This window comes from Dinoponera quadriceps, unplaced genomic scaffold (assembly GCF_001313825.1).
Source record: "Dinoponera quadriceps isolate SergipeBrazil2010 unplaced genomic scaffold, ASM131382v1 scaffold475, whole genome shotgun sequence".
In the NCBI taxonomy this organism is placed as follows: Eukaryota; Metazoa; Arthropoda; class Insecta; order Hymenoptera; family Formicidae; genus Dinoponera; species Dinoponera quadriceps.
Genome location: NW_014554738.1, coordinates 316,384 through 341,085, shown reverse-complemented (window position 1 = coordinate 341,085; position 24,702 = coordinate 316,384). Strand labels below are relative to the sequence as shown.

General features: G+C 38.3%; 3 protein-coding genes and 1 long non-coding RNA gene across 5 annotated transcripts; 3 read left to right on the top strand and 1 right to left on the bottom strand.

The window, feature by feature from the left end:
* The first annotated feature begins 2,264 nt into the window (after positions 1-2,264).
* LOC106741177 (peptidyl-prolyl cis-trans isomerase FKBP1A-like) lies at positions 2,265-5,860 on the top strand. The gene is made up of 4 exons (XM_014612892.1): positions 2,265-2,566; positions 3,798-3,845; positions 4,438-4,624; positions 5,123-5,860. Exons 1-4 carry the CDS (start codon positions 2,530-2,532, stop codon positions 5,178-5,180), a joined length of 330 nt encoding a protein of 109 aa, XP_014468378.1. The 5' UTR covers positions 2,265-2,529; the 3' UTR covers positions 5,181-5,860.
* Positions 5,695-14,204, bottom strand: LOC106741175 (protein EFR3 homolog cmp44E). The gene is made up of 16 exons (XM_014612890.1): positions 14,096-14,204; positions 13,883-13,959; positions 13,507-13,622; positions 12,731-12,893; positions 12,502-12,654; positions 12,289-12,395; positions 12,069-12,212; positions 11,705-11,783; positions 10,818-10,953; positions 10,408-10,679; positions 10,156-10,328; positions 9,563-9,923; positions 9,255-9,454; positions 9,040-9,139; positions 8,757-8,912; positions 5,695-8,660 (listed from the first exon to the last, which is right to left on the bottom strand). The coding sequence occupies exons 1-16, from the start codon at positions 14,100-14,102 to the stop codon at positions 8,511-8,513; spliced, it is 2,394 nt and encodes a 797-aa protein (XP_014468376.1). The 5' UTR covers positions 14,103-14,204; the 3' UTR covers positions 5,695-8,510.
* Positions 12,165-12,608, top strand: LOC106741178. Its single transcript, XR_001374157.1, has 3 exons — positions 12,165-12,239; positions 12,312-12,440; positions 12,522-12,608. It is a non-coding gene; the product is annotated as an uncharacterized LOC106741178 (long non-coding RNA).
* Positions 14,205-14,820: 616 nt separating the features above from the next.
* Positions 14,821-21,374, top strand: LOC106741174 (replication factor C subunit 1). Of its 2 annotated transcripts, XM_014612888.1 has the most exons (16): positions 15,155-15,196; positions 15,644-15,778; positions 16,029-16,232; positions 16,562-16,709; positions 16,802-17,271; positions 17,680-17,859; positions 17,997-18,320; positions 18,413-18,575; positions 18,720-18,929; positions 19,000-19,226; positions 19,304-19,644; positions 19,711-19,929; positions 20,056-20,229; positions 20,329-20,404; positions 20,933-21,106; positions 21,208-21,374. In XM_014612888.1, the coding sequence occupies exons 1-16, from the start codon at positions 15,155-15,157 to the stop codon at positions 21,307-21,309; spliced, it is 3,189 nt and encodes a 1,062-aa protein (XP_014468374.1). In that variant the 3' UTR covers positions 21,310-21,374. The 2 variants fall into 2 exon arrangements, with proteins under 2 accessions (XP_014468375.1, XP_014468374.1); XM_014612889.1 differs by lacking the exon at positions 16,029-16,232 and having other exon boundaries at positions 14,821-15,196.
* Positions 21,375-24,702: the final 3,328 nt, after the last annotated feature.

The window sequence follows — 24,702 nt, the reverse complement described above, 5'->3', positions numbered from 1 at the left end:
TCAACGGTAATCGCGCGTAGAAGTCGTTCGACCGACTTTCTTCGAGCCGAGAAGCAAAACTTCAATCCCGGAAATCGATTGATATCTATCCCGAACGAAGTGGAGTGGAATACTGCATTAATCGTGCGTTTTGTGCCGGCTTACATAGGCCCGCCTTCATCTGCCTTTCTTGTACGGGGACATCGGCGACGGTGGAAGGCACGCGATATAATGTAATGATTAACGATCTCACGATACAAATACACGCACAGGTAATTACGGTGCAGGGAATCGAGGGTTCCCTGTGAACCGAGTTCTTTTACATTACGGCCTGTCAGGAGATACCAACCCGGATATGCTTACTAACGTCCCCAAGCAGGGACGATCGTGTCCTCGAGAAATAATTTCGTTGCACCCGCTTATTATAAAACGTACAATTTTCTCGAGGATAAACATAATCATCCAGCCTTTGATATTTCAAATATTTGTCCATTTTTTGCTCCACCGGCGATCTAGAAATATCTTTGCCAGCTAGAAATATTTGATATTATACCTTTAAGAAACTATTGTTCAGTTTTCGACGAACTATTGAAGCGTCAGATCAGTTACTTTGTATTATGTTGAATTATTTATTTTAATTCTCGTTAGAGAATTTTTTTTATATATAATTATATATAATTATTAAGGGATGCTATATGACCACCGATGGGAATTTGATAACGTAAGAAAGATCTTACGTAAATGTAAACAAATGTAAGAGCAATAAAAATGTGAATGTGCTACTCTGTTTTATCATATCCAACGAGAAATCTATCCAAGATATATGAAAATTTTTCCGCAAATTTTTCGTATTTTTTTAGATCTCTAAACATGATCGAAGAAGTATAAAAATATTCTTTGAAATTTTCCTGATTGGGGTATCGGCATGTTCAGTACGTATGAGCTGCAGGATTTTTGTATCGAGTTAATATTCATATTGTCTGACAACTGGAGATGTCACATTGAAATTTTTAATCGTCTTTTTTCACATTATTGATAGCAATATTCTAATTTCTTTTCGCGCGTACTTTCACTGCGTGAAAGCATTTATAATTGTGCGCGACAAAATAAGATGTAAACTTGGCAGAAAAAGTCAGTGTTCTGTCGGTAAAGTTTCTAAGTGTAGCATCCACTTAAGTAATTCAACAAATGGAACACGTCGCATCGTGTTTGAAAAGTTCTGCGTGAGATCGATTGCGTGTCACGAACGATTATTCCTCGGCCATTACGAGAATCTTTTAACAATTAAACTGTGCGACTTACACGTCAATAAATAGCCACCGTCCTTGTTGATTTCTGCATGTTTCGTTGCTACGTAACAATATTAGGAACCGTCAACGTTATATGCGATCATTTACTTGTTTAGGTACATTTGAGTTTGGAAAGAAATAGTCCAGACAATACAAAATCCAAAATCGAAACACAAGACGTCTTTCAGATGTCTTCTGAAGTCGTGTTTAAGATGCCGTGATGTAAGACGTCTTTAAGATACTTTTATGGTACATTACTGTAAAGTAATGAAAATTAAAATGTAATTCTGGAAGGTAGTAAAACAATTTTTGAAATATTAAGCGGGGTTCACAAGTGAGAATTTAAGAAATTGACCAATTACAGTCGAATTATAGAAGCAAAACCAATTATGATTGGTCAGCTTCTTAAATCTTGCACCTCAAATTCTCATTGTAGACCCCGCTTTAAATATCTTAAAATTTATCGAATCGAACCAGAAAACTACGTGTTTCGATGAAATTTGGGGCTCAATTGAGAGAGTGTTTCAGCAAAATATTTCCATCAGGAAAGAGCAGAAGCGTGGAATATAACAGCTGTAGATAGGAATACATATTCTCTCAAATCCTGATTTCACTCACTCCGCACTCGTCGTCATCGTAATGCCCGCATCAGACTATGGATTGGAGATTGAGACTGAATTGAAATTTGACCAATTAATGCAAAGTTCGCTAAATTTCATTAAACCTGAGTTCACTTAGCTTCGCACTGATTGGCCAAATTCAATTTAATCTCAATCCCCAATCCATAGTCTGATACGGACTTAAGACCCCGGATTGGAAATTTGATTAATCAGAGCAAGTTTAACTAAACTCAAGTTTAGTTAAGCTTTCTCTGATTGGTCAAACTTCAATCCAGTTTCAATCCATAATGCGATACGGACCGAAGTACCCCTAGGGACTTCAACCATCTCGATCTCTCGCTGCCCCCTGGCGGCGCCGGGTCGTCGGGTTTATTTATAACGCGTCATCGGAGGGATATCCTCGGTACTCCGTATACCCTGCTGTATTCATTGAACGGCGCACCAAAGCGGCATCATTTTCCCGAGGCGTACTGTAGATAGTTTCATTTTATGTGAGTTCCGCTTGCCGCACCGCAGGTGAATCTCGACGCGAGTAAACGCCACTCTTCTTTCTCTCTCGCGCGCGCGCGCTCGGTCGGTCTTTCATCCTCTCCGTGAAACGGTCTCGTCGCCGGTGCCGACGACAGAAATACAGCAGTAATATGGGCGTGGATGTCGAGGTTCTCCGACAGGGAGATGGTAATTATACGTTCCATTTTTTATGGTTCGTCGATTTTCGTTATCGTTTCCCCCGTTACCGTGACATCTCTCTCGTTTTCCCCGACGTTCCATCGGACGATCGTGCTTGCTTCGCGAGATTTCACGTCCGAGTTTTTACAGCTTTTTTTTATAAGAAAAGCCGAGAGCGTGGCTTCCTCTCTCTCTCTCTCTCTCTCAGCTTGATCGGACGGAATTCACTCCGCACCGCAAAATTCTGTCCGAACGGGCTCTTCGTTAGATCCTGTTTCTTAGCACGACGTCGTCATCGTGTTTTGCTCGAGCCTGTTCTGCAAGCTATTTCTTACGTACACATTGATACATCTCGTAGAAATGTATCGGTGTGAGAACGTGTATTTGCTTTTGTCGTACGCGGTTAGATGTTGAAATGAATACGAATCGCATGATCTTTCGCTTCAACGCTGAACTGCGTTCGGAAACACCGCACCGAGGGGCATTTAATTGGCCAATCAGGACAAAAAGGACTCAAATTTCTTTGTCATAATTGGTCACAATTAAATGCTGCTCTACCCTCAGTGTGTGTCTCGTAAGCAGCTTTACTGTCTGTAAATTGCCGGATTCACATATAATTAGTTGCAGAATTATTCAGTAAAACTATTTTGCAATTTTTAATTACCTTTATTTTTACCTTTATCATCGTGCAGCTTCTCTACCATGTATTGTACTGGCACAATGACAATGATAATGTAACATTTATGATATTGCTGTTGAAAGTTACAGAATGGATTTGTAGGCAATTTTTTTTTCTATCAAAGTTGGGGACATGTTATGACACGTTACAATTGTGAGCTACTACCCACACATAGCTTGGATGACAATCGATTGTGAGCCGAAGTGGCAATATATATGTAAATGTATATATATGTGCCTTCTATTATATTTTTATCTGATAGATAAGAGTAATAAGTATACTAGAGTTTTCTCCCATAGATTATTCTTGTGCATGACATTCCTGTCATTGACAATGTGACGATGACAACACTGTCATTAAAAATTACACAATAGGTCTACAAGCCCTAAGTGAGCCCATAATTGTAACTTGGAGTGTTTCTAGTATTTTTTCTTTATTAAAAAAAATGTCTGAAATGTTCTGCAACTAATTATAGACCAGCTGGAGAGAAAATAAAATGCTTTTAAGAATGTATACTTCAAAGTGTCATTGCATCTCAGACAAACTTCCGCTTGTGTGCAGGTCAAACTTTTCCAAAGACAGGACAAAGGGTGGTTGTTCACTATACAGGTAAATATCTCGATAAAATTAATTGCCGTATATTTAAAATTACACTTGCGTCCCGCGGGATATTTGCGAAATATTTATATCGGAATTGTCTGACTCTTTATATTTTGTAAGCCGCTTAAGTTTTCAGATTACATCTTCGTTGAGTTAATTCATTATAAACTGATAAGAGATTGGGTGTGTTCAACAAACACGACTGTTGCGCTTCAATTTGTTGTAGGAATTTTTGCTAAACGCATGTGATCGGTGAGAGCATTAGTTGCATTGAGAAAACACAACGGCTGTTTTAAGTAATTTGTCAACATAATTGGTTTAAATTTAGGGATCTAACAGTAAAGACTAATAATCACTGACCGCTCACTGATCGTTCACTGATCATTTGTTTTTCTTTCAACACAGCCATTCTCAACGTGTTTAGTGAGTGAACGCAATTTTTCTGAACGGTTTTCAAATATGCTCAGCGAGCACAACGCGTTGCAAACCAACAAATTTGGCGGGATTTTTAAGTACCTCTTTATGAAAATGAAAAATATCTAATCTTTGTGGGAAAAAAAAAATATATATATATAGTAATTTCTTGTGTTATGTATAACAGGTACCCTTGTTGACGGGAAGCAATTTGACTCCAGTAGAGACCGTGGTGTACCGTTTACGTTCAGAATTGGGAAAGGCTTAGTGATCAAAGGCTGGGACGAAGGTATCGCGCAAATGTGCGTTGGAGAGCGAGCTAGGTTAACTTGTTCTCCAGATTTTGCTTATGGTAGCACAGGCCATCCTGGAATATATCCTTTAATACGAGGGAGATGATACGTAAAAATATAAGATGGATTAAATCAGGGTTGAGAAATAACACGTTACTTGTAACGCTGTTATTGTTACTTTTCTTTTTTCAATAAATTGTTTTTCTATTCTTTTTGTTAATAACTCGATAATAACGTTATTTTTTGTTGGCAAAGGTAGGACAATTATATTTTATGAATGTGTAAGATGTTCGTAAAATTGACAGCAGCGAATCGTGGAGAAAAAAGTTGTTAAAACTTGGTGAAAAAAAAAACAATTTTAACGACTCGTTCCTTCTTGAATAACGTTAACATTGAGTTATTTTTCAAGATAAACAGCGGTGACAGTAGAGAATTTGTTTAATTCAGTGAATAACTTGTAACGGTGAATGATTTATTTTTCAAATGTAACCTTTTTAATTCTGAATTGGATATAACAATTCAACTGTATTAGCATGAAAAACACACAAATTAACTATGTTATCCTTGACAAAGACACACTATTCCACCAAATGCTGTTCTCATCTTCGACGTGGAATTGTTGAAGGTGGAGCCCTGAAATACCTTTTAGAATATAACAAACCGACCAAACGTATTTCAATACGGAAAACTTAAAAGAAAAAAAAAGGAAGAAAAAGAAACGCATCAAATTGCATTACGTTAAGTAGTCGTCGCACATATGGCACATTTCTTACTCTCATGCCTTAATTCAATCGCTCAGACATTAAAGTCGCGAAATGCGATATTTTTACAAATATATATATATATATATATATACATATATATATATATAACGACGACACATTGCACGTCGCGCCATAGGCAAACAGTGGGACAATTTATACAGTGTATAAATTTATACAATGTATAAATTGTGGAACAATAATATCCGAACAATATTGCGTATAGGTGTTAGACTGTAAGATCCGTATATTATAATACGTAGTCTGATTGTATATGCACTCCAAGAGATGCTACTTAACTTGTGTACTTGATTAAAAACCGATTTAATCGTGTTCCTATTGATGAGCGGTTGAATTGAAGGGAACCCCGTTTTTCAGATACTCGCAATGTAATTTGTGTTCATTCCATTCACTGTGTATTTGGTAAAACGGTCTTTCGGATATATTTTATACAAATCGTTGTCGATGTGATGTTGGAGAAACGATCACGTTGGCGACGTAATAGCGCAGATTTCTACACAGGATAAAATACAATAAAAAAATTGTTTTGCTCTGACGAGGCATTACATACTTCTCCCCATACATGTATCAAATAACAAGTATATTCGACATAATTAAACTTAAGAGAAAAAGAAAGAACAAACAATATAAATTTCCCTCGAAGCATAACGTTTTCCTTTATATAAAACGTTATTTACAAAATATTTGAGACATTTGTTTTCTATATCTATATATATATATATATATATATATATATATAATCGTGCAATCTCCGTCACAGATCTTTCGCTGAATTCTTTTAAGATACGCTACCCGGAAATACGCTACATGAAAAGACATACAGGCAATATATATTCTTTAAGATTTGGCTGACATATTGTTGACATGTCTCAGGCGGACATATTGTTTAATGACATCAGAAGCAAGAAACGACGTGCAAAAAGCGTTCTTGCGTTTTATTCTTGAGTTCTTTGGTAAATGTATATTGCACAAAAATTAATCGGGTGTGGGAAATGAAAGAAATTGTAAAAAGCAAGGCCGACCCTGCAACAGGCAGCGGCCTTGGCCGTGGTAGCCAATCATCTTACATTCTTGACCACCGCCTATTGCTGAAAAACTGTCTTTGCAATTCGATACGTATAGTACACGAAAAACTTTAAACGCATTTTTCTCGCTGAGAGGTGCGTCGAGTCGCTTCATCGTTAATTAATGGGAAGGTGGTACTATAATATGTATCAAGCTCGGCGAAATCAGAGGAGACCAATCTTAGTGTTTTCCTTATAAATATTTTATAATATTTATATATCTGTAAAATTTCATCGAAATCGGAGGTGAGTAGCTTATTAAAATTAAGTCTTATTACATAGAAAAGTATTAAGGTGACGTTATCGAAAAGTGAATATTTTATGAGATATTTTATATTTTTCATACTAAAATATGTCGGAATAAAAAGTAAAATTTCTGGAAAAATATTTACTTTTCGACGATCTTACCCTGGTACTTTTTTATACGCAGAATAAAAAGTTAACATATATTTAGTTAGCCCATTACTTAAAGGGGCATATTGCTAAAGCTGTTACTTGCCATAACATTTGCCGAAATTTGATTTATGCGTATTACACTTGTCCGTTTATCAAAAGCGAATAAGCAGAGTCAATTTTTAATGTCAATAAAAAAGTGAAATCGATTTGCGTTAAAAAAAAATGTTCACTGTGAAATGAATCATTAACTATACAACGAAGTTAAGAGCCCGTATTCTGAACTTTTTATCGATAAAAGTGGCCTCTAGAAGTGATTAAGCACTTGATTGGCTGAGAAGTCACATTTAAGACACTTTTATTGGTAAAAACAAAAGTTCAGAATACGGGTCAAGGTCACCAAAAAATGTCCCCCTTCCAAACCTTATAACTTTTATCTGAAACATTTCTATGATGTGTTTTATTTTTTATATATTTAAACTTCCCGATCTAAGTGCCGTATCCTATATATGTTTTTTTATTTTAATTCACGATAATATTTAAATAACAATAACATATATTTAGTTAGCCCATTACTTAAAGAGGCATATTGAAGCTGTTACTTGTCATAACTTTTGCCGAAATTTGATTTATGCGTATTACACTTGTCTGTTTATCAAAAGCGAATAAGCAGAGTCAATTTTTAATGTCAATAAAAAATATATTCAGGATGTTACTTAAAGCATAAAAACATTTTCTATATAAATTCTAACTAATTTTCTATATATATATATATTTAAACAAAATGTTGAGAAAAATAATATTAACAAAAAAAATGTTTATTTTGAAGTCCTCTATTTTCCTTCAAAGCTTGTCGGTCTAATTTTTTAACACCCTATATATATATATATAGATGTCTCAGATCACACGAACAAGGCTCGCGTAGAATAGATTTTTAAGTTTTTAATTAAAGAAACGTCTATAGACAACCATTTTCAATCATTAATAATTTGAAATTTTGCATTGTTGCAAAAGACTTCTCTGCTCAATTTAATCCATTCTACCCACATACAAGCGGTGTTCCATGAATTACCGAACGTTCCGTATATACACATGCAAATAAATCTCTAAGAAGTAGAGGACGCAGTGAGTGCTTCGCCGATTTCAATCTCCTTGCGCGTGGTGAATCTACGTAAGAAATAAATAGGCCCGTGTCCGAGCATTTTGTCCAATACGTCTTCTAAATAATAATTTTTAATGTTCGAAATTTCAAACGTTTAATAACGTATGTTAAGATCCCGACGGGAGGAAAGCTAGCAAGTAATAAATTACTAATCTAAACTATTTAAAAGGTGCAATGGACGAAACATTCTGGCACAGATCTATTTATTATTCATGTAGATTCGCGGCGTGTGGAAGTCAAAATTTCTTTCTCTCTCTGCTTATTGCTGTAACATATCAGTTTTAACCACAGATATCTATATTATAATAAACAGCTTTCTTATATATTTCGAAAGCTATATACTTACATAACATATTAGTGTGTTACAGTAACCAATTGGAATGCAGTTATTCTAACAAATATAGGAACTCTCCGCTTATGAGGTTACTAAGTATAAATATATGAATGCTGTTGATGCGAAACTGAGTAGAAACACATGCACTAGGAAACCGGGGAGCTAGCTGTCCAGTATTATATAGATGTCTGGATCTAACATAACGCGATGCTACTAGAAATATACCGGTTGTCTAATATACAAACAGTTCTGGGAAATGAATTTCATACGCTGGAGTTTGACTTGGCTTGGTATCTGTTTGCGGCCCAGTGGGAATTGCGTTGCGTGGATCAACGGATAGAGTGTTAAATATCTCCGATAATTTACTCTGCAGGACATCGTGCTGTAAACCAAGAAAAAGCGTGAAAAATGTTGAAATTCAGAGTACTCGTTGTTGAAATGTTGAATATCAACGATCGTAGATAGATTCTTGCTATACCTTCGGCTGAGTTTTCGACACCAGATCTTGGAATGGTGCGTTTCTAAAGAACTGGGAAAGCTGCATTCGTTTCTCCTCCTCCACTACATGATTGTTGTTGTTCTCTGTCAAAATTCTCTTCATACTTTCAAACGTTAATTCTTCTCCGGGCAACTTCTAAAGAAGAAAAAACGATAACTTTGGTATAGGGTGAGCCATTATGAGACGATAACGCAGACGATTCGAGACGAATCTGTTTATTGTCTGATTTAATGGAAACTAAAGTCAAGCTGAATTCACTTACCTTTTGTACACCAGGTGACGAACCCCCGCTGTCCAGTTCCTGACCTCCGGAATTAATGTCAGCCAACGAATTTCGCCCGGCGCTGTCGACCCAGGAATGCCTAATGAAAACAATATTTGTTACGTGTGAAACAACACGTTTTTCGTTACACACGTCGTGACAAACGTTCATTATCTGCGGTTGATCGTCGCTGGTAAACACGATGTCCACTTTACCTATGTTGCAAGGAACTACTGCTATAACCGGAACCTTGTTGTAACTTCCCGCTGTCAAGCCCGGCCCCTTTCAGGCATTCGCTGACAACGGTTTGGTCGACTAGAAGAGCCGGTACCAATCTGGACGTCAGACCAGTGTCATACTGAGACTGCAAATCCGGCAGCAAGTGCGGACTGTCGTTTCGACGTGTCTCCACCACCTTAAAATGGGCACGATCGCGTCAATTACGTTGAATTTAACTTGATACCGATCTACATTCCAATGGAAATTCGAAATAAACCGCGAGTAATTCAACTTTTTCGCTCACCTTCTTCGCGTAATCCATCAGAGTGGTGATATTACAAGCGTACGAGATTAAAACTAACAGGCTAATAACAATGGCGTGTAAGTTGAACTTAAGGGCGAGACTGATCTGACTGCTCGTCACCGCCAGGTCTTGGAGGCTCAACACCAATCTCAACAGTTCCAAGATCGTTTCCTCCGAAGCCAGCTCAATGGCGAGCAAAGCCAATGTGGTGTAAATAGATTCCACATTTTCCACGGTGTTGCTGGTCAGCTCTAACGACTCGTAGAGCGCTAGATAAATCTCAGGGCCATGCTTGCGGATGAAAATTACGTCGGGTCTTGATGCTTTCTCGATGGAGAGGTCAAGTTCTATCAAGTTTACACTGAAAAAAAAAGGTACACACGTACACATTAGAAACAATATATTCTCTCGAAGACTGCGATGTTAATAAATTGATGTTCATCGATAAATATTAACGCCCGCAATTAATAATGGTCGTTACTTCAAACTTATTTCGCAATAAGATATTCAATTATTGAAGACGACTTCGTGTCTGATATGATTTGTTTTAAATTAACCCCAACACGGGAGGGGAAGCAAGAGATAAAACTTACGTCGGTTTGGCGAGCTTCGTAATATTGCGATGTCTATCAATCAGAGTGTGGAATATCTTCTGCACGAGAAGTCTCATTTCAGCATCCGCTGCCAGCGACATCCTTAGCAATGGGTCTAAGAAACTCGGCGGGAACGTCGTGTTCAAGTGAATGGTTTGGTATTTGGTGCCGACCTATTACATTGAAAAGAATTACTTGTGTGTCTGTGATTCTAGTTTATACATTTTAAATTTTACAGTACAGTATTCATACCTTCAGCAGAGATTTCAAGAGTATGCTTTGAAGCAGTACATCCCCCTTGCCGACCGATACGATACGATCCGGCTGGCTGTACGGGACTTTACTCATGATAAACATCATGATTTCGATTTTCTGATAATCAGGAAGATGATTCGCGAACTCTCCGAGGGCATTGATGAGGGCTTCCTGATACAATTGCTCGTCACTGCTTGACGATTGGTTTCTCGTCACGCTAACCCGCAGATGAGACAACAAGGAGTTTATGATCTCCAACACAGACGGTCCTGTAGGAAATACACGCTGCTACACGAGTTCAATGATGGTACACTCAATCTTCATTGTACGATCAGGGCTTGTGTATTGATTATGTAAGTATAGATTCACACTGAGTCCATTTAATTCTGCCACTTTCGTGCACTCACCTACACTTTCACCCGCGGCGATTGATATAATTTTCGATAAGGTGTCCGCTATGCTGGTGCGAATTTTTGGCGACGACTTCGAGTGATCGTCGAGATGTGTCATCAAGGCTTCCACCACAGTGTAAGAATATTGCGACTGAAAAGCAGCAGGGTAAATCGATGAGTTATTAATGATCACTTTAGCATTAATGTTCAAACATATATAATCTTATAACCATGGCCTTGCTTACACTAAAGATAATTTAGTATAAAGTTATAAATTAATTTAATATGAAATTATCCAACAAATCAATTTGTTAATTGATTAATTAGCACTTTTTGGTTTACGCTCCGTACGAAGTTGTTGCGCTCTCTGATCCAAGTAAACTGAGCCTATGATTACTTATATTTAGCACAATTTTTCAATTAATTATTATTTCAGTAATTATATAAATAAATACTGATTATCATAGCAACGTGGAGCGCACGAACTCACCGAACAACCTGATATAATCATGTGATGAAAAAGAATCTTTATCAGACGTAGTTCTATTGATAGTTTTTGTGTTTTCATATATATTCTAATTATGTTGTTCATAATTATATTCGTTATTTTGTAACGCTCTATTGTGGCTCCTCCTCACGTTTATGATTATTTTTAACGCTACTAAGTACGTTTCACTTTCAATTTTTCTCCACACATTTACCTTCAGTCATAGATACACGTGTATATCGTTTAATATCGCTCTCTCATCGTGGCATAACCATATCGGGCGGACTGCAACGTCTAAATCCGCGCGACATCATTATATCGTCGGCGCAAAATATTAATTAACCAATCAATTTAGCATATAATTGCTTGGAACACGTATTAAATGATCGGTGTATACCAGTATGATTACACATACCTGGATAGAAAACATAATTATTCTGAAGGTATGAATTGCAAAATAGTTAGGGACCCACAACTGATGATTATCCAAGTGTCTGTAAAAAACAAAATAATTTATTAATATTTTCAACAAATGAATATACATTTTTCAACGCAACTAAAGGATCACTTAAAATCAGCGATTAAAGAATCAAATTCAGAGCTGGTAATAAAATGTTTTTGCAGAGTAACGTGCCTTGAAACATCCGAAAGCTAAGGCTTTAAGTTCTATGACTTTGAATTTGGGCCTTCTTGGCGCTGATTTCGAAGTGATCCTTTAATTTTGTCGAGAAGTATATTAACGTGCGTTATAAACCCTAAAACAAAATTTCATCTTGTACCTCAATACAGGTCTTATGACACATCTAATGTGACCGAACGATGCACGTCCGATCAGTTCTCGCATACAAGTTTCCGCAAACTGCGGTGGATCCGATCTTTCCTCGGTCGGGCTGTCCGGTGTCGCTTGTTCTTTATCGGCATATCTGCAGATACAAATATTACATCAATACGTATGTTGTTTTACATATGTTGCGTCGATATAATAAATTAATGATTCACCTCGAATTTTGCATGTTATACAGTAACGATGGTACAATCTTGTCCATATGAACGGGTTCCCAGATATTTTCAACCAAATCATCAGAGAGAGTTTTCCTTACAACGCCCTTTACATATACACGGACATTAATAAATAAATACGATTTTTCAAGGTGCAAATAATTACTCAGTATTTACAAATACGATTATACGAATATTTTGCAAATGTCACACCTGTAGTCCTTGAATTCCAGCAAGCCTAATCTGCTTACGTATGGCGGGATCGTCGTTATTAGAATGACACATGGCGGAATATTTGGACACGAAGAAATCGTAGCGTGTGTGATAAGATGGCGTGTCCTCCTCGATATTGGCGAATCTGACAAACTAATAACACAAGATAAGCAGAATTGATTCATTACGTAATGGAACTGATGTTATTTCGCTACTAATTATCATTTACGGATTGTGTTGCTAAAATTTGTAGCTGAGGTTCTGTGGATTCCAACAGTTTCTGCACCATCTTCAGGAAGCTCTCAACGAACAGGTTTAAGGTTTGTGCATGACAGGCTACCAAGAGTTGGTCCATCGCTTCCATGGCGATCACAACAAAGCCATTTCGCCTCCTGTTAAGATATAATTCTTTATCTTAAGAAAAACTCGGAGACTCTTTATGCCTCTGATTTATAACACAGATTTTAATCTTCCTCCTTTATGGACGTGCAACACACTATCTGTAAGTCTACTGAATTATCGCCATGCTTGTAACAGTCATTGGAATTAATTTTTCTAATTCTTATGTATAGCAGTATATAATTATTTATACAGGTGTCTTACATCAACACAGACAAAAGGCTTGTAAGGACTTGTAGAACAGATTTCAGTGGACAACAAAGTTCCGTATTGTTTTGTGATATTCGCAATAATTAATGAAGAATGAACTAGTCTGTGTGAGCCAATGAGCACACAGGAAGTAGCAGTCTGGGCTATAAAGACAAATGGCTTACTTCTGATTAATTCCTTACTATCGTGAATATAACAAAACGATATGGGACTTTTGTCCACCTCAATCCGTTGTACACTTTCACAGGCTTTGCCTATGTTGATTTGTGACACACAGAAGAATATGCAACATATTGTATAACTAGATGTATCACAATATATAGTTTTTATTACACGCATTTGGTAAAGACTAAACAGTAAGAAAAAAACTATTATATTGCTTCTTGCGCAATATACCTGTAAATATCTCGAGAAGCTCGTTGAAACAGGTACTCGCCGATTCTGTCCAATTTCTCAGGACTGCTCAACGAGTAGAATGTCAACTTCTCCATATTATTTTTAATCAGGCCATCCTGACAAGCAGACAGATGTATCACCACATGTCATTGTGTAAAATATCGATTTAACGTTCAGTTCAATTCCACATTTACTACGCAAATATCAAAAGGTTCTACCGTAAATAGAATAACCGGTTTGATCTATTGTCAAGGACAGTGTTTCCATATTGATTTACACGTTCATTCGTGGGCAAAGCGCTTTTAGATACGCGGGACGAGAATCGAGATATATCATTGAGCAAAGAACATGATGGAGAAAACAGAAGAAATCTTACCTGCGGATTGACTGGGAAGATATTGTCAACGAGCCTCTTGTATCTTGGTCGTAACGCGGAACAACACCAACAACAACCTGAGAAAAAGTAGAAAAGAACACGATGATACATTAATGTCAGAATCAGACTGCAATCTAGACGGTACAAGTATTCTCAAAACTAAATATATAATATAATAAATTCCACACTGAAATATAAAATTACAGTATTTACCGAACATTTTCCCGTCCGTCCTCTCCGCGGAGTGACAGTTTAACTACTCAGGCTGCATTTAGAAACTCCACCTTGAGGGTAGAACAGGATGAGAGAGAGGTGGTGGGGAGATCGAAGATAGATCCTAAGTGCAAATAAAACGACAGATGATTAGTCTGTTCTTTTTAGCTGAACAGACTGAGTCAGTTCGAGAAATTTCCATACACATTCAAATGTATGAAGCATACGAGTTTTTCAGGGAAAATTCTTCAGATGTTTCACAGCCAATGAAATAAGCGATACAGCATCTGTAGATGAACTTTAGACTTGAATATAAAATCCGACTATGAATACAAATCTACGGATTGGAGATTGAGATTGAATTGAATTTAGCTAATCAGTGCAAACTAAACTCAAGTTTAGTGAAATTTAGTGAGCTTTGCACTGATTGGTCAATTTTTAATTTAATCTCCAATCCGTAGTCTTATACGGACCTTATGAATACCGCTCTAAAGCTTATCAAACTATAGATTAAAGATTGAGATTGAGTTGAAATTTGACCAATTAGTGTAGAATTCACTAAATTTCATTAAACTTGAGTTTGATTAACTTTAAACTCATTTGTTAAATTCAGTTCAATCATAATTCCTAATCCATAGTTTGATACGGGCTTAAGGTATATTTTGAGAAACGCTTTTATGCACGACTGACTCTCCGCGAGAGGTCTCTACCATGACTCATGCTGGCCCTTAAACGAGTAGATACGTACGCCAGTGCCCTGTTAATCGTGTTTTTTTGTGGTGATACATTAACGGTAATAATTTTGTGCGAAAATATTAAGTTTTGTTCGCGTGGCTTGTATTTTTTGCACGTTTCTTCGTATTTATGAGACGGACGCATATTCGGACGCTCGAGAACAACGCATGAGTAAGGAAATCGAGTGTGAAAAGTGTAAACAACACGGATAAACCAATTGCCGGTGTGCTGAGTGAAATTTACTATTTAGAAGTCATGATCGATCATGCTGACAAAACAATAGAGTTAATAAATACGGTCTAAATATTGCATAATATTACAAAAATGCCGCGGGTGAGTAATAAAAATGGAGCCAACACTGCTAAGGTAGGTTATATCTGTGTGTTACTTCAATTTTACAAAAGTCAAGTTTAAGAGTGCGGTTCAGCAAGCGTTTACAAATGTTCTGAAGCGTTTTTCCTTCTTTATCTATCTTTTGGATCCGAAAAAGCGAGCGTAACAAAGAAGAAACGTTTCAAAACATTTGTAGTGCTTGCTGGGCCATACTTTAAATTATATTAGGTCTACCGGGAAGTTCTGTTCGTTTTCGAATTAAAAGGAAATAATACATTTTTAATACATTTATTAATATTTACTGAACAATATAATTTCCATCGTTACTAATGACTTCTTTCCAGCGTGATGGTAATTTGTAGATTCACTTTCTGAATGACTTAGAATGGCTCATCTTTGGAGATGAATGAGTTGACATTATCGGACAGAACTTTCTGATAAACCTGATACATATATATTGTTATAAATTTCTTTTTGTAGGATATAAGATCCTATTTTGCGCCAGTCGCAAATTCCCAGACGAGCAGTAAATTTGCTCCGAAACCTAAGAAAAAACGTGTGATCTCATCAGACGAAGATGAAGAGAAACCACAATCATCTGCGAAGCGCTCTAAGGTATTGTAACAGTCAACTTTATGTCTAATTGCGATATTTTCATTTATTTGCTATAATCGCTCGTACATTTGTTATTTATGATTATGAAAAGTTATAATCTATTGGTTGTGTCTAAAGTCTGCTCTGGTAATAGCGGTAAAATTTTGGTTTTTTACGGTGAAATTATTGAAGCTTCTTAAGTAAAATTGATGATGCTTTCATTGTGACCAGCAATGATAATAGTGTTCTTGTGTAAATGTTTCGTGCGTAGATTGTACAAAAAACGAGGAGAAATTTATCAATCTTATCGGACTCTGAGGATGATATGATTAATGATAAGAAGGATTCTGACCAATCTAAAGCATGTACCAGTGGAAATAAAAAATCGCTTAAAGTGTTTTCTGGTGATTTATTTGGTAATAAACCTGTAACAAGAATAGAAGAAGCAAGAGTAAATAGAAAATTACAGGAAATGGTAAATATTATATATAAAGGAAAAAGATTACATACTTTGCAGTCTGTCCTTGGAATGAAGCTATCATGCTGGTTCATGCAAACTATGTCTATCCATTAGCTGTAATTTTCGGCCACAAATAAATGCTGATAAAAAGGCTTAAAAAAATAAAATCAAAGTACTTGGTTTAATGAATATTCATAATATTAGTGTACATGTGTATAGTGTCTTCACATATTGCGATATTGACAGCCAGTAATATCAAAATTTGCATGACGCTGTTATGTTATTGGTGGGCTGCAAAGTGTTAAACTTAACCAACATTTTGCAAACAATATTGGAATTTGCAGGAATCTGAGTTTCACAATGATGCTGACTTTGAAGCTGTGCTGAGTAAATTGGATATGTCCCAGAATATACAGAACACAAAGGAAGAAAAAGGTAGCATTAAAAATGCAGATATCTCGGGCAATCTTGAAACAACAGTAACAAAAACAGGTATATATTTGTGTTCGAGCATTGAATATTGGAGTATATTCTTACTAGATAGTTTTATATCTATATGATTTGACTGAATAATACATTTACAGAAGTAGGCCATAATAATAGCAAGAAAGGAAAACGCAAGAGTTTCTCATTACATAATGAGATAAATAAAGGGAAATTACATAATGAGACAAATAAAACAAACAAATTAAAAACTAAGGAGGTGAAATCTCCCAATAAAGATATTAATACATATTCAAAGACTGTTATAAGTTCTCCTCCAAAACGGAAGCAGCAAAGTGAGGGGAAAGTTGGTTTTGGTTCAAATGAAAGCCCAAATACAAACGATAAGCATACTGATAATGTGTCCAAAAAGTTCAAGAATATGCCAAATATCACTACTTCTGCTTCAAAACATGAAGATATCGAGAAACAATCATCGAATAAGAAGAAAGCTAAAGAAACGGTTCTCTTTGAGTTAAGAATAGAAATGAAAAAACAACGTTCCATACTATATGAGAAGTATCTTCAGAGAGGCGGCGCCAGAAATCCTGGTTCAAAGACGATTCCTACAGTAAGAATTTTCATACGTTTGCATATAATTACAATTATATATATAAATATACTTTTTATGGTAAATATTGATCAAAACGAACTTAGCATATCTCATTGTCTTTACCTCCAGAATTCTTGTTTGTGGCAGTAAAACATAATGAATTATCGCACTAGCAAAGCGAGAAAGTCACTAGATAGAGTTGAAATTGACATCGAGTTCAAGAGATTGTTCCTCCGATATTTGTTCGATACCTAAACTGTTAGCCTAAAAATAATATTAATAAACGTATAATCGATAAATTAATAATAAAACTAATCCTGTTTCCATATGCATTCGTGAGAGAGGTAGGCCTAGACATGGGCTGTAGCGCCAAAGGAAGAAGAAATAGTTTAACTATTTTTTTTAACTAGTTCTTAACTATTTTAGGGCGCTAAGAACTGTTTAGCTGGTTTAAGCTTCTTGCTCACAGGCGTCTTGGATTCCTTAGAAAGGAATGAAGCCGAAGATTTAATACGGAATTACGGGGGCCGAACGGTAAACTCTGTATCAAGTAAAGTGAACTACGTCATAGTGGGAGATGAAGCTGGTCCGGCTAAATTGGCAAAGGTACGTTTTTTATATACGTGCGTGTATTATATGTTTCACACGTACCGTCGTATGTACCAGCTCTTCCATGCTTACACTGAAACAAGATTAGTTTTATTAATTTATCAGTTATTACGTTTATTAATATGATTTTTCAGGCTAACAGTTTAGGTATCGAGCAAATATCCGAGGACAATCTCTTAGAAATGATACGTACGAGACCGGAAGGCAGAGCTGAAGATATCAAGCCAGCCACGACAAGAGCAAAGCCAAAAAAGGTATTGAACAAGTCTGAAAGTGATACATCGCCATCGCCGAGCGAAACGAAAGCACTGTCGTCATTGATGAACAAAACGAAAGCACTGTCATCGCCGTCACCGGTCAAAACCGAAGTACCAGTAGTTTCACTTAAGAAAGAAACTTCCACAATTTCATCGTCAGTACCGAAGCAGGAGTCAAATATAAGTGATGGATCGCAGAAGGTAGAACCAAACGCCAATTTAATTATATATATATATATATATAAAATATTACATCATAAAGCTTGATTTTCTGTTATTCTTTTTTTATTTAGACAATTACAAATATCAGCTCACAACTGTTGGTCGAAAAGTACAGACCTAAAACTTTGAAACAAATCATAGGCCAGCAAGGAGACAGGAGCTCCGCGCACAATTTGTACAATTGGCTGCGCGATTGGCACAAGAATCGCCAGGATTCAAAATCCAAAGATGCCTGTACGTTTATCGCGCGTTCTTTCACATGTTTACACCTACACTATATGGGAGACATGATACCTTTTCACTTTTATTTTAACTGGTTTTAGTTGATAATCTTTGACATCTACTTGCACAGAAATTAATTTTATAGTTTTCCCTTAGCGAGCAAGCAAAGCAGCGGGCAGAATTTCAAAGCAGCCTTGCTGTCTGGTCCACCAGGCGTTGGTAAAACATCGACTGTACAGATCGTTTGCAAAGATTTGGGGTACGATCTCTTAGAGTTCAACGCTTCCGACACGAGAAGCAAAACGCTCCTGAAAGAAGAGATCTCGGGACTGTTGTCGAACACCACATTGAAACATTACTTCGCAGGTAAGCAGCACTGAGCAATCGGGGGCTTGATGAATGACGCGCAATTATCCTTTCGCACTCTACATTACAGACAACAACCAAAAGACCACGAGCAAGCACGTATTGGTGATGGACGAAGTCGACGGTATGGCTGGCAACGAGGATCGCGGTGGCTTGCAGGAGTTGGTTAATTTGATCAAACATACCGAGATACCGATTATCTGCATATGCAACGACCGATCTAACGTGAAAATGAGGACCCTCTCCTGCCACAGTTACGATCTGAAGTTTCCGAAACTCCGAGTGGAGCAGATCAGAGTATGAATTTCGCCCGAGCAAAACGTTTCCCCTTCACTTCGACTCGTTTATTGATCGGATTATGCATCCTTCCGCAGAGCTCGATGATGTCCCTGTGCTATAAAGAGAACATCAGCATCTCGACTGACGATCTCGATCAGCTGATCGAGTCGACGAATCACGACATTCGACAAGTGATCAATCACTTGGAGTTCTTCGGCGGGAGGACGACGCGCGGCGGACAGGCGGCCGGCAAAAAGCACGCCAACAAGAACTTCAAACTCGGCGCGTTCGACGTCGCGAAGATGGTCTTTAATGCATCGCAGCAGAGGGACACCACTCTGAACGACAAGATCGGCCTGTATTTCCACGATTATAACATAGCGCCTCTTTTCGTGCAAGAAAATTATCCCGCCGTCAAACTGTCACAAGTGTCACCGTGAGTATATGCATTTTTGGTGGACGAAGGCCCAGGATTCGACGGTGAGATGTCGCGTGTTTGCAGTCTTCAGAGGCTAGAGAGGATCGCTCGCACGGCCGACAGTATATCGCAGGGGGACCTCGTCGAGAAAGTGATGAGGAGCGGCATGACGTGGAGTCTGCTGCCGTTGCACGCCTGTTTCTCCTTTATTATACCGGGCAGTGAAATGTCGGGGAGTCTTGACGCGATGGTGCGGTTCCCCGGCTGGTTCGGACGGAATTCGAAAGCTACGAGATTCAATAGGTAAAAACTGGACGATGTCGCTAACGACCGTTTTAATTTTCACTTCAACGTTATATTTGTTCTCATCGCGCGTCGAAATTCAGCAACGGTTCGCTCCGCTTTGTCAAGTGAGAATGTCATTTTCAGGCTGATGCAAGAGTTAACGACGCACACGCGATTAGCCACGGGCGCGAGCAAAGACGCCGTAAATTTAGATTACATGCTCCACATACGGAACGCGGTTGTGAAGCCTTTGATAGACAACGGCACGGACGGTATAGAAGCGGCGATTGCCGTCATGGGAAAATATCATCTAATGAGGTCTGTATTTCACGTGTAACGGGTGTATCTTTGCAGGGTGTACAAATGCAGAGTTAAGAGATGTATATATTCACGTCCCAATATTTGATCTCGCTTCAGGGAGGACTTGGATTCGATGATGGAAATCACCCTCTGGCCAGGTGTTCGTAATTCCATGAGTAATCTTGACAGCAAGGTACGCATAGCACAGCGATGTTCCCATTATCTTCGATTAGTTTCACATTATCTAGGACAGAGTCTAGAACAGAGTTGCCAGACGGACCTTGAAAACCAGAAGTCATGGAAATTTAATCAGGGAAAGTTAAATCGGGGAAAATCTCTCTCCGGAAAAGTCAAGGAAAGATACAAGAGAGGCTGGAATTTTGAACTTTGCTCATAACTCCCTTAAATGTTTTTATTTTAAAGAGTACTTATAATTTTTTTTAATTTTATATCCAACGTTTTAAAGTCAAATGCATTCAAAAGTCGCGCACTGCGGCATGCTGTAAGTGTCCTGAAACTGGCATCACTGCTCCCTAAGTTCGCGTTGCTTTTCTAATAATATAATCTACCTTTCTTGCAATCCCCGCTTCAAAACGTCTTAAATTTAAGATAATATATTGGTCATGGAAAATTCTCTACTGTCGTTTGGAAGAATCGAGAAATTTCCAAATTTATTTTCCGTGGTAACCTTATGGAAAACCTGATCACGTTAATATATTAGGTGAAAGCAGCGTTTACTAGGGCGTATCAGAAGAATCCTCCAATGTTGCCGTATGCAGTTAACAGTGGTAGTACAGTAAAGAAAAAATCTGTGCGAGATGATGACAATGATTTAGTGGATGAGGAAGAATCCGAAGAGGAGGAAGGCAAGATCGATTCTGACGCAATGATTAAGGTAACGTTAACAATTGCTTTTATGATTGCGTAAAAAAGAATGCAGATTTTACAGAGAAATCGAAGAAACTTGTTGAACCTTAAATTGTCAACTAATTTTAGATAAAGAAACCTACTGCCTCCACCAGCAAGACTGCTGCAGTAACCAAGAGAACCGGCGAACCAGTTAAGAAGCGCGGAAAGAGACGTGGAAGAGCAAAATAAAACAGTATCGTATATTGGATGGATGGTTAACATGCATACGTAATAAATAAATACTCAATAAGTAATTACAAGAAGCACATGCACAATACAAGCAATAATTATAGAAATGGTAAGAAATAACATAAATTATCCACGACACGAAAATAACTCTCCTGTTTCTTCCGACCTACGTATCGAGGAAGAATCGCTCCCTTTTATCAAATTTTTCTCTCAAACCCTCTCGGGCGCCATTATTTTTGTCACGCTTCAACGCTAAATGATTGTCCGCGCGGTTGCAGGACTTCTTCGCTCCCGCTTTCGCGGCAGCGTACCCACCTCGGCTAGCTCTGTATTATTTAGGCGAACAGCGAATGTATTTTTTTTTTCACTATCCCTCGTGATAGAGCGTCGTGGTTCTTCTTCCTCGATACCCGCGGACAATTCGGGGAAGGGGGAAAGTCGGGAGAGATAATAAATTATAGACTTAACATATAAATAACAATACTTGAATTCGCCTGATCACTTCAATGACATGGAGCGAACCGATACACCGGGAGATCCGCATTAACGCAATTAATAGAGAGCGATCTCTCGTCCGAGATGTTCTACGAGATGCTTTTTCGGCGGCAGGTCTAAGCCGCTAGACGGCAACCATGATAACGCGCGTCGTGTTAACGAGAAAAGCTCTCTTCTCCCCGGCTTCGTTACGCCAATCTTCCGGGTTTCCGGGAATGGGCGCCAGCTGGGCTTTTCCCGACAATAATTACCTGTTTCTGGCCGATCATGTATTAAACCCGATTTAGCTCGTTCGTCAGAAAACAATTTCGAAAGCATGTGATTCAATAACAGGGCTCATATAATACATGCAATATTAAGTTTGAGGACTGTGCGACCGGCGATTAGAGAAGGCAACCGAGTCTCCGGGATTCCTACTCTCTCGAGCACGACCCTTGTCGACCTGCGACCTCCAAATCTCGCACGTCCGCGCGTCCCGACCTTCAGGGCGAGTCAAAATTCCCGGTCTACTACTCGCGCAGATGCCGCCGAGAAGCGACGACTCGGAACTACAACGCAACTCTAATTTTTCCTACCCGCGGCTGCATATAGCTTCTCGCTCACCCACTCGCCACCAGAAGCTCCCCTCTCTTTCTCAGGATCTCGTCCTTCTCGTTCAGCAGCTTCGCTCGCCGCCGGGCCGCAGGGCTCGTCAATTAGCGCAGGAGGCAGCCGTCGCAAGAATCTATCGCTCCGATCGATGCGGCATCCTATTGGCTCTCACAGCTAGATCACACTTATCACGAATGCTCGCGAGAGCTTCGCGTCTAGGGTCTTCCATGCGACGCTTTGCTCGCCCTTATTCCTCCCGGGACGACATACGGCAACTGCTGGGCTCACAGTAGTTCGAAGGAATTCCCTCGGGGTCCTCCCTCGCATAATCTGCGATCGGGTCGCGGGACCTTGCGCTTCTCTCAAGGTAGTCATCCCCGCTGTCCGTCGCCAGCCGTCTGCCCGGGAAAGGAAGATTTCCGCACGCCGCTCTTCCAGAGTCCTCGCTCTCGTTCGATTCCTCCCAGCAGCTCCGATTTCTCCAATATTCTTACGTCCGATGCACTGGTTCGTCGTGAGTGACCTTACACTTATAAAAGATATAACGGCCGCGGGTCGCGTCTCGTGCGCAAAACGGCGCACGAGACAAAATTATTACATTCGCGGTCGCCTTCTCGTATAAGAAGGCGCGAGTTTCCGGCTCGTCCTCGGCTAGGAGTGACCAGCGAAAATTTGCATCGTCATAAATGGAATGCGAATTTTTTGTTTTAGAAGACGCAACCACTTAATGAATACTCGTTCATATCATAAATCACGTCCGAGTGATATTTGTGTGATTGTAAAATAATTATCGCATCATTTTCTAGATTTATCGCGTATGCAGACGCAGTAACTTTTTGTCCGATAATATGTTCTCGTTTCAAGGGGAATATTATTCCAGCGGCTTCGAGTTATCGAGAAGCCACTCCCCTAGTTTGTCGTCATCATCATCCTTATTTCGTCCACTGCCAGACATAGTCTCTTCCAGTTTTACTTGGAAGGAATTTGGCATTAAAACGCCGCGCCTGCCATTGCATGTTGGCGAATATTTTTCTTCTAAAACTTGAGATTTCACACGGTGGTTACCGACTGTGCGAGGACCGATGGCTTAACATCTCTTCCGAAAGACGGAGTCTACTTTCCCATATATGAATCTCCACTCTTTTTACTCAATATATGGAGAGCGCAACTTGGAATAAAAATTCCAGTGATCTGGTAGACTTGAAACGCGGATGCAAGTCTGGCGCTCCAGACCATACTGCCGCTCTTAATAGTACCTAGTATTTTAATAGTATCCCTAGTTTGTACGCATTCTAAAATAAAAAAACGTGCCAATGAATTGTCTTCACTCTACTGTATACAATTAATATTTTTTTGTACTTATAATCTATAAAATATACACGACATAAGGAAATAGAGCCTTGTATTTGTGAGGTTTTCAGGAAATCAGAATTTTTTATAAACTCCCATCCTCACTTTTATGACAGACATCGATGACAGATAATTGTCATCATTGATAAAGCAGAAAATGGATATTATATAAAACTCTTCTCCCTTATCTTTATTTCCCAACCGATAACATTAAGTTGCGTTTTCGCCGAAATTTACGTCACTCTTCTCTCGTGAGTTTCATGCGTTTCTTCCGGCGTATCAAATGAATTGCGATGAGTAACGGTGTGATTCAATTCAACGGTATTCTTAGCTCTCTATTCTGCCGTTACACTTTTTCTCGCCGAAACAGGAATGAATTGTCACGCGCATCGCCATGCGCGTGTCGTACGCACGACGAATAAATTAAATGCCAACTGGCAATTCGTCGAAATACCTGAAAGCACAGTCACGGCTACGTAGGTGGTTAAAAGTCGCCGTAGCTCGCGAATCTTATCGATCACACCCGGTGAACACTAAAAGTAACGTAACATCAATGTTACAATTTCCCACTCAACAATATAATACTGTTACATAACATGCGTGTTATATTCTCGATAAGCGAGATATTGTTAGCACACGTTGTTACAATGATATTTTATAACATATTACGTTTTCAAATATGTAGCTTTTAATGTTTTGTGTACAACGTTACTGTCAACAGTATTTCACCGAAACATTAAAAATAATGTTTCTATACCGTAATTTTAATATTTAAAAATATAATAAATTATCAAGTGACAGTTTGGAAACATTTATAAAATATTATATCAGAATGTTTATAAAATCCACATAAGATCGACGTTTTGTCAAAGGATTGATTTAATGTTTTCTTGCTTACTTGGTTGCATTTGTGTTATTGAGTGGGAAAATACAATATTGATTTTATGTTACTGTTAA

What these genes read in the sequence shown, in the direction of transcription:
- LOC106741177 (XM_014612892.1), top strand. Translation starts at nt 2,530, where the DNA reads ATGGGCGTGGATGTCGAGGTTCTCCGACAGGGAGATG. An exon ending in GGTTCTCCGACAGGGAGATG is followed by an intron (nt 2,567 to 3,797) that starts GTAATTATACGT and finishes GCTTGTGTGCAG; the next exon opens with GTCAAACTTTTCCAAAGACA. An exon ending in GGTGGTTGTTCACTATACAG is followed by an intron (nt 3,846 to 4,437) that starts GTAAATATCTCG and finishes TATGTATAACAG; the next exon opens with GTACCCTTGTTGACGGGAAG.
- LOC106741174 (XM_014612888.1), top strand. Translation starts at nt 15,155, where the DNA reads ATGCCGCGGGTGAGTAATAAAAATGGAGCCAACACTGCTAAG. An exon ending in ATAGAAAATTACAGGAAATG is followed by an intron (nt 16,233 to 16,561) that starts GTAAATATTATA and finishes TGGAATTTGCAG; the next exon opens with GAATCTGAGTTTCACAATGA. An exon ending in AACAACAGTAACAAAAACAG is followed by an intron (nt 16,710 to 16,801) that starts GTATATATTTGT and finishes ATACATTTACAG; the next exon opens with AAGTAGGCCATAATAATAGC.
- LOC106741175 (XM_014612890.1), bottom strand. An exon ending in TATAACATGCAAAATTCGAG is followed by an intron (nt 12,213 to 12,288) that starts GTGAATCATTAA and finishes TTGTATCTGCAG; the next exon opens with ATATGCCGATAAAGAACAAG. An exon ending in ACGAAGCTCGCCAAACCGAC is followed by an intron (nt 9,924 to 10,155) that starts GTAAGTTTTATC and finishes TTTTTTTTTCAG; the next exon opens with TGTAAACTTGATAGAACTTG.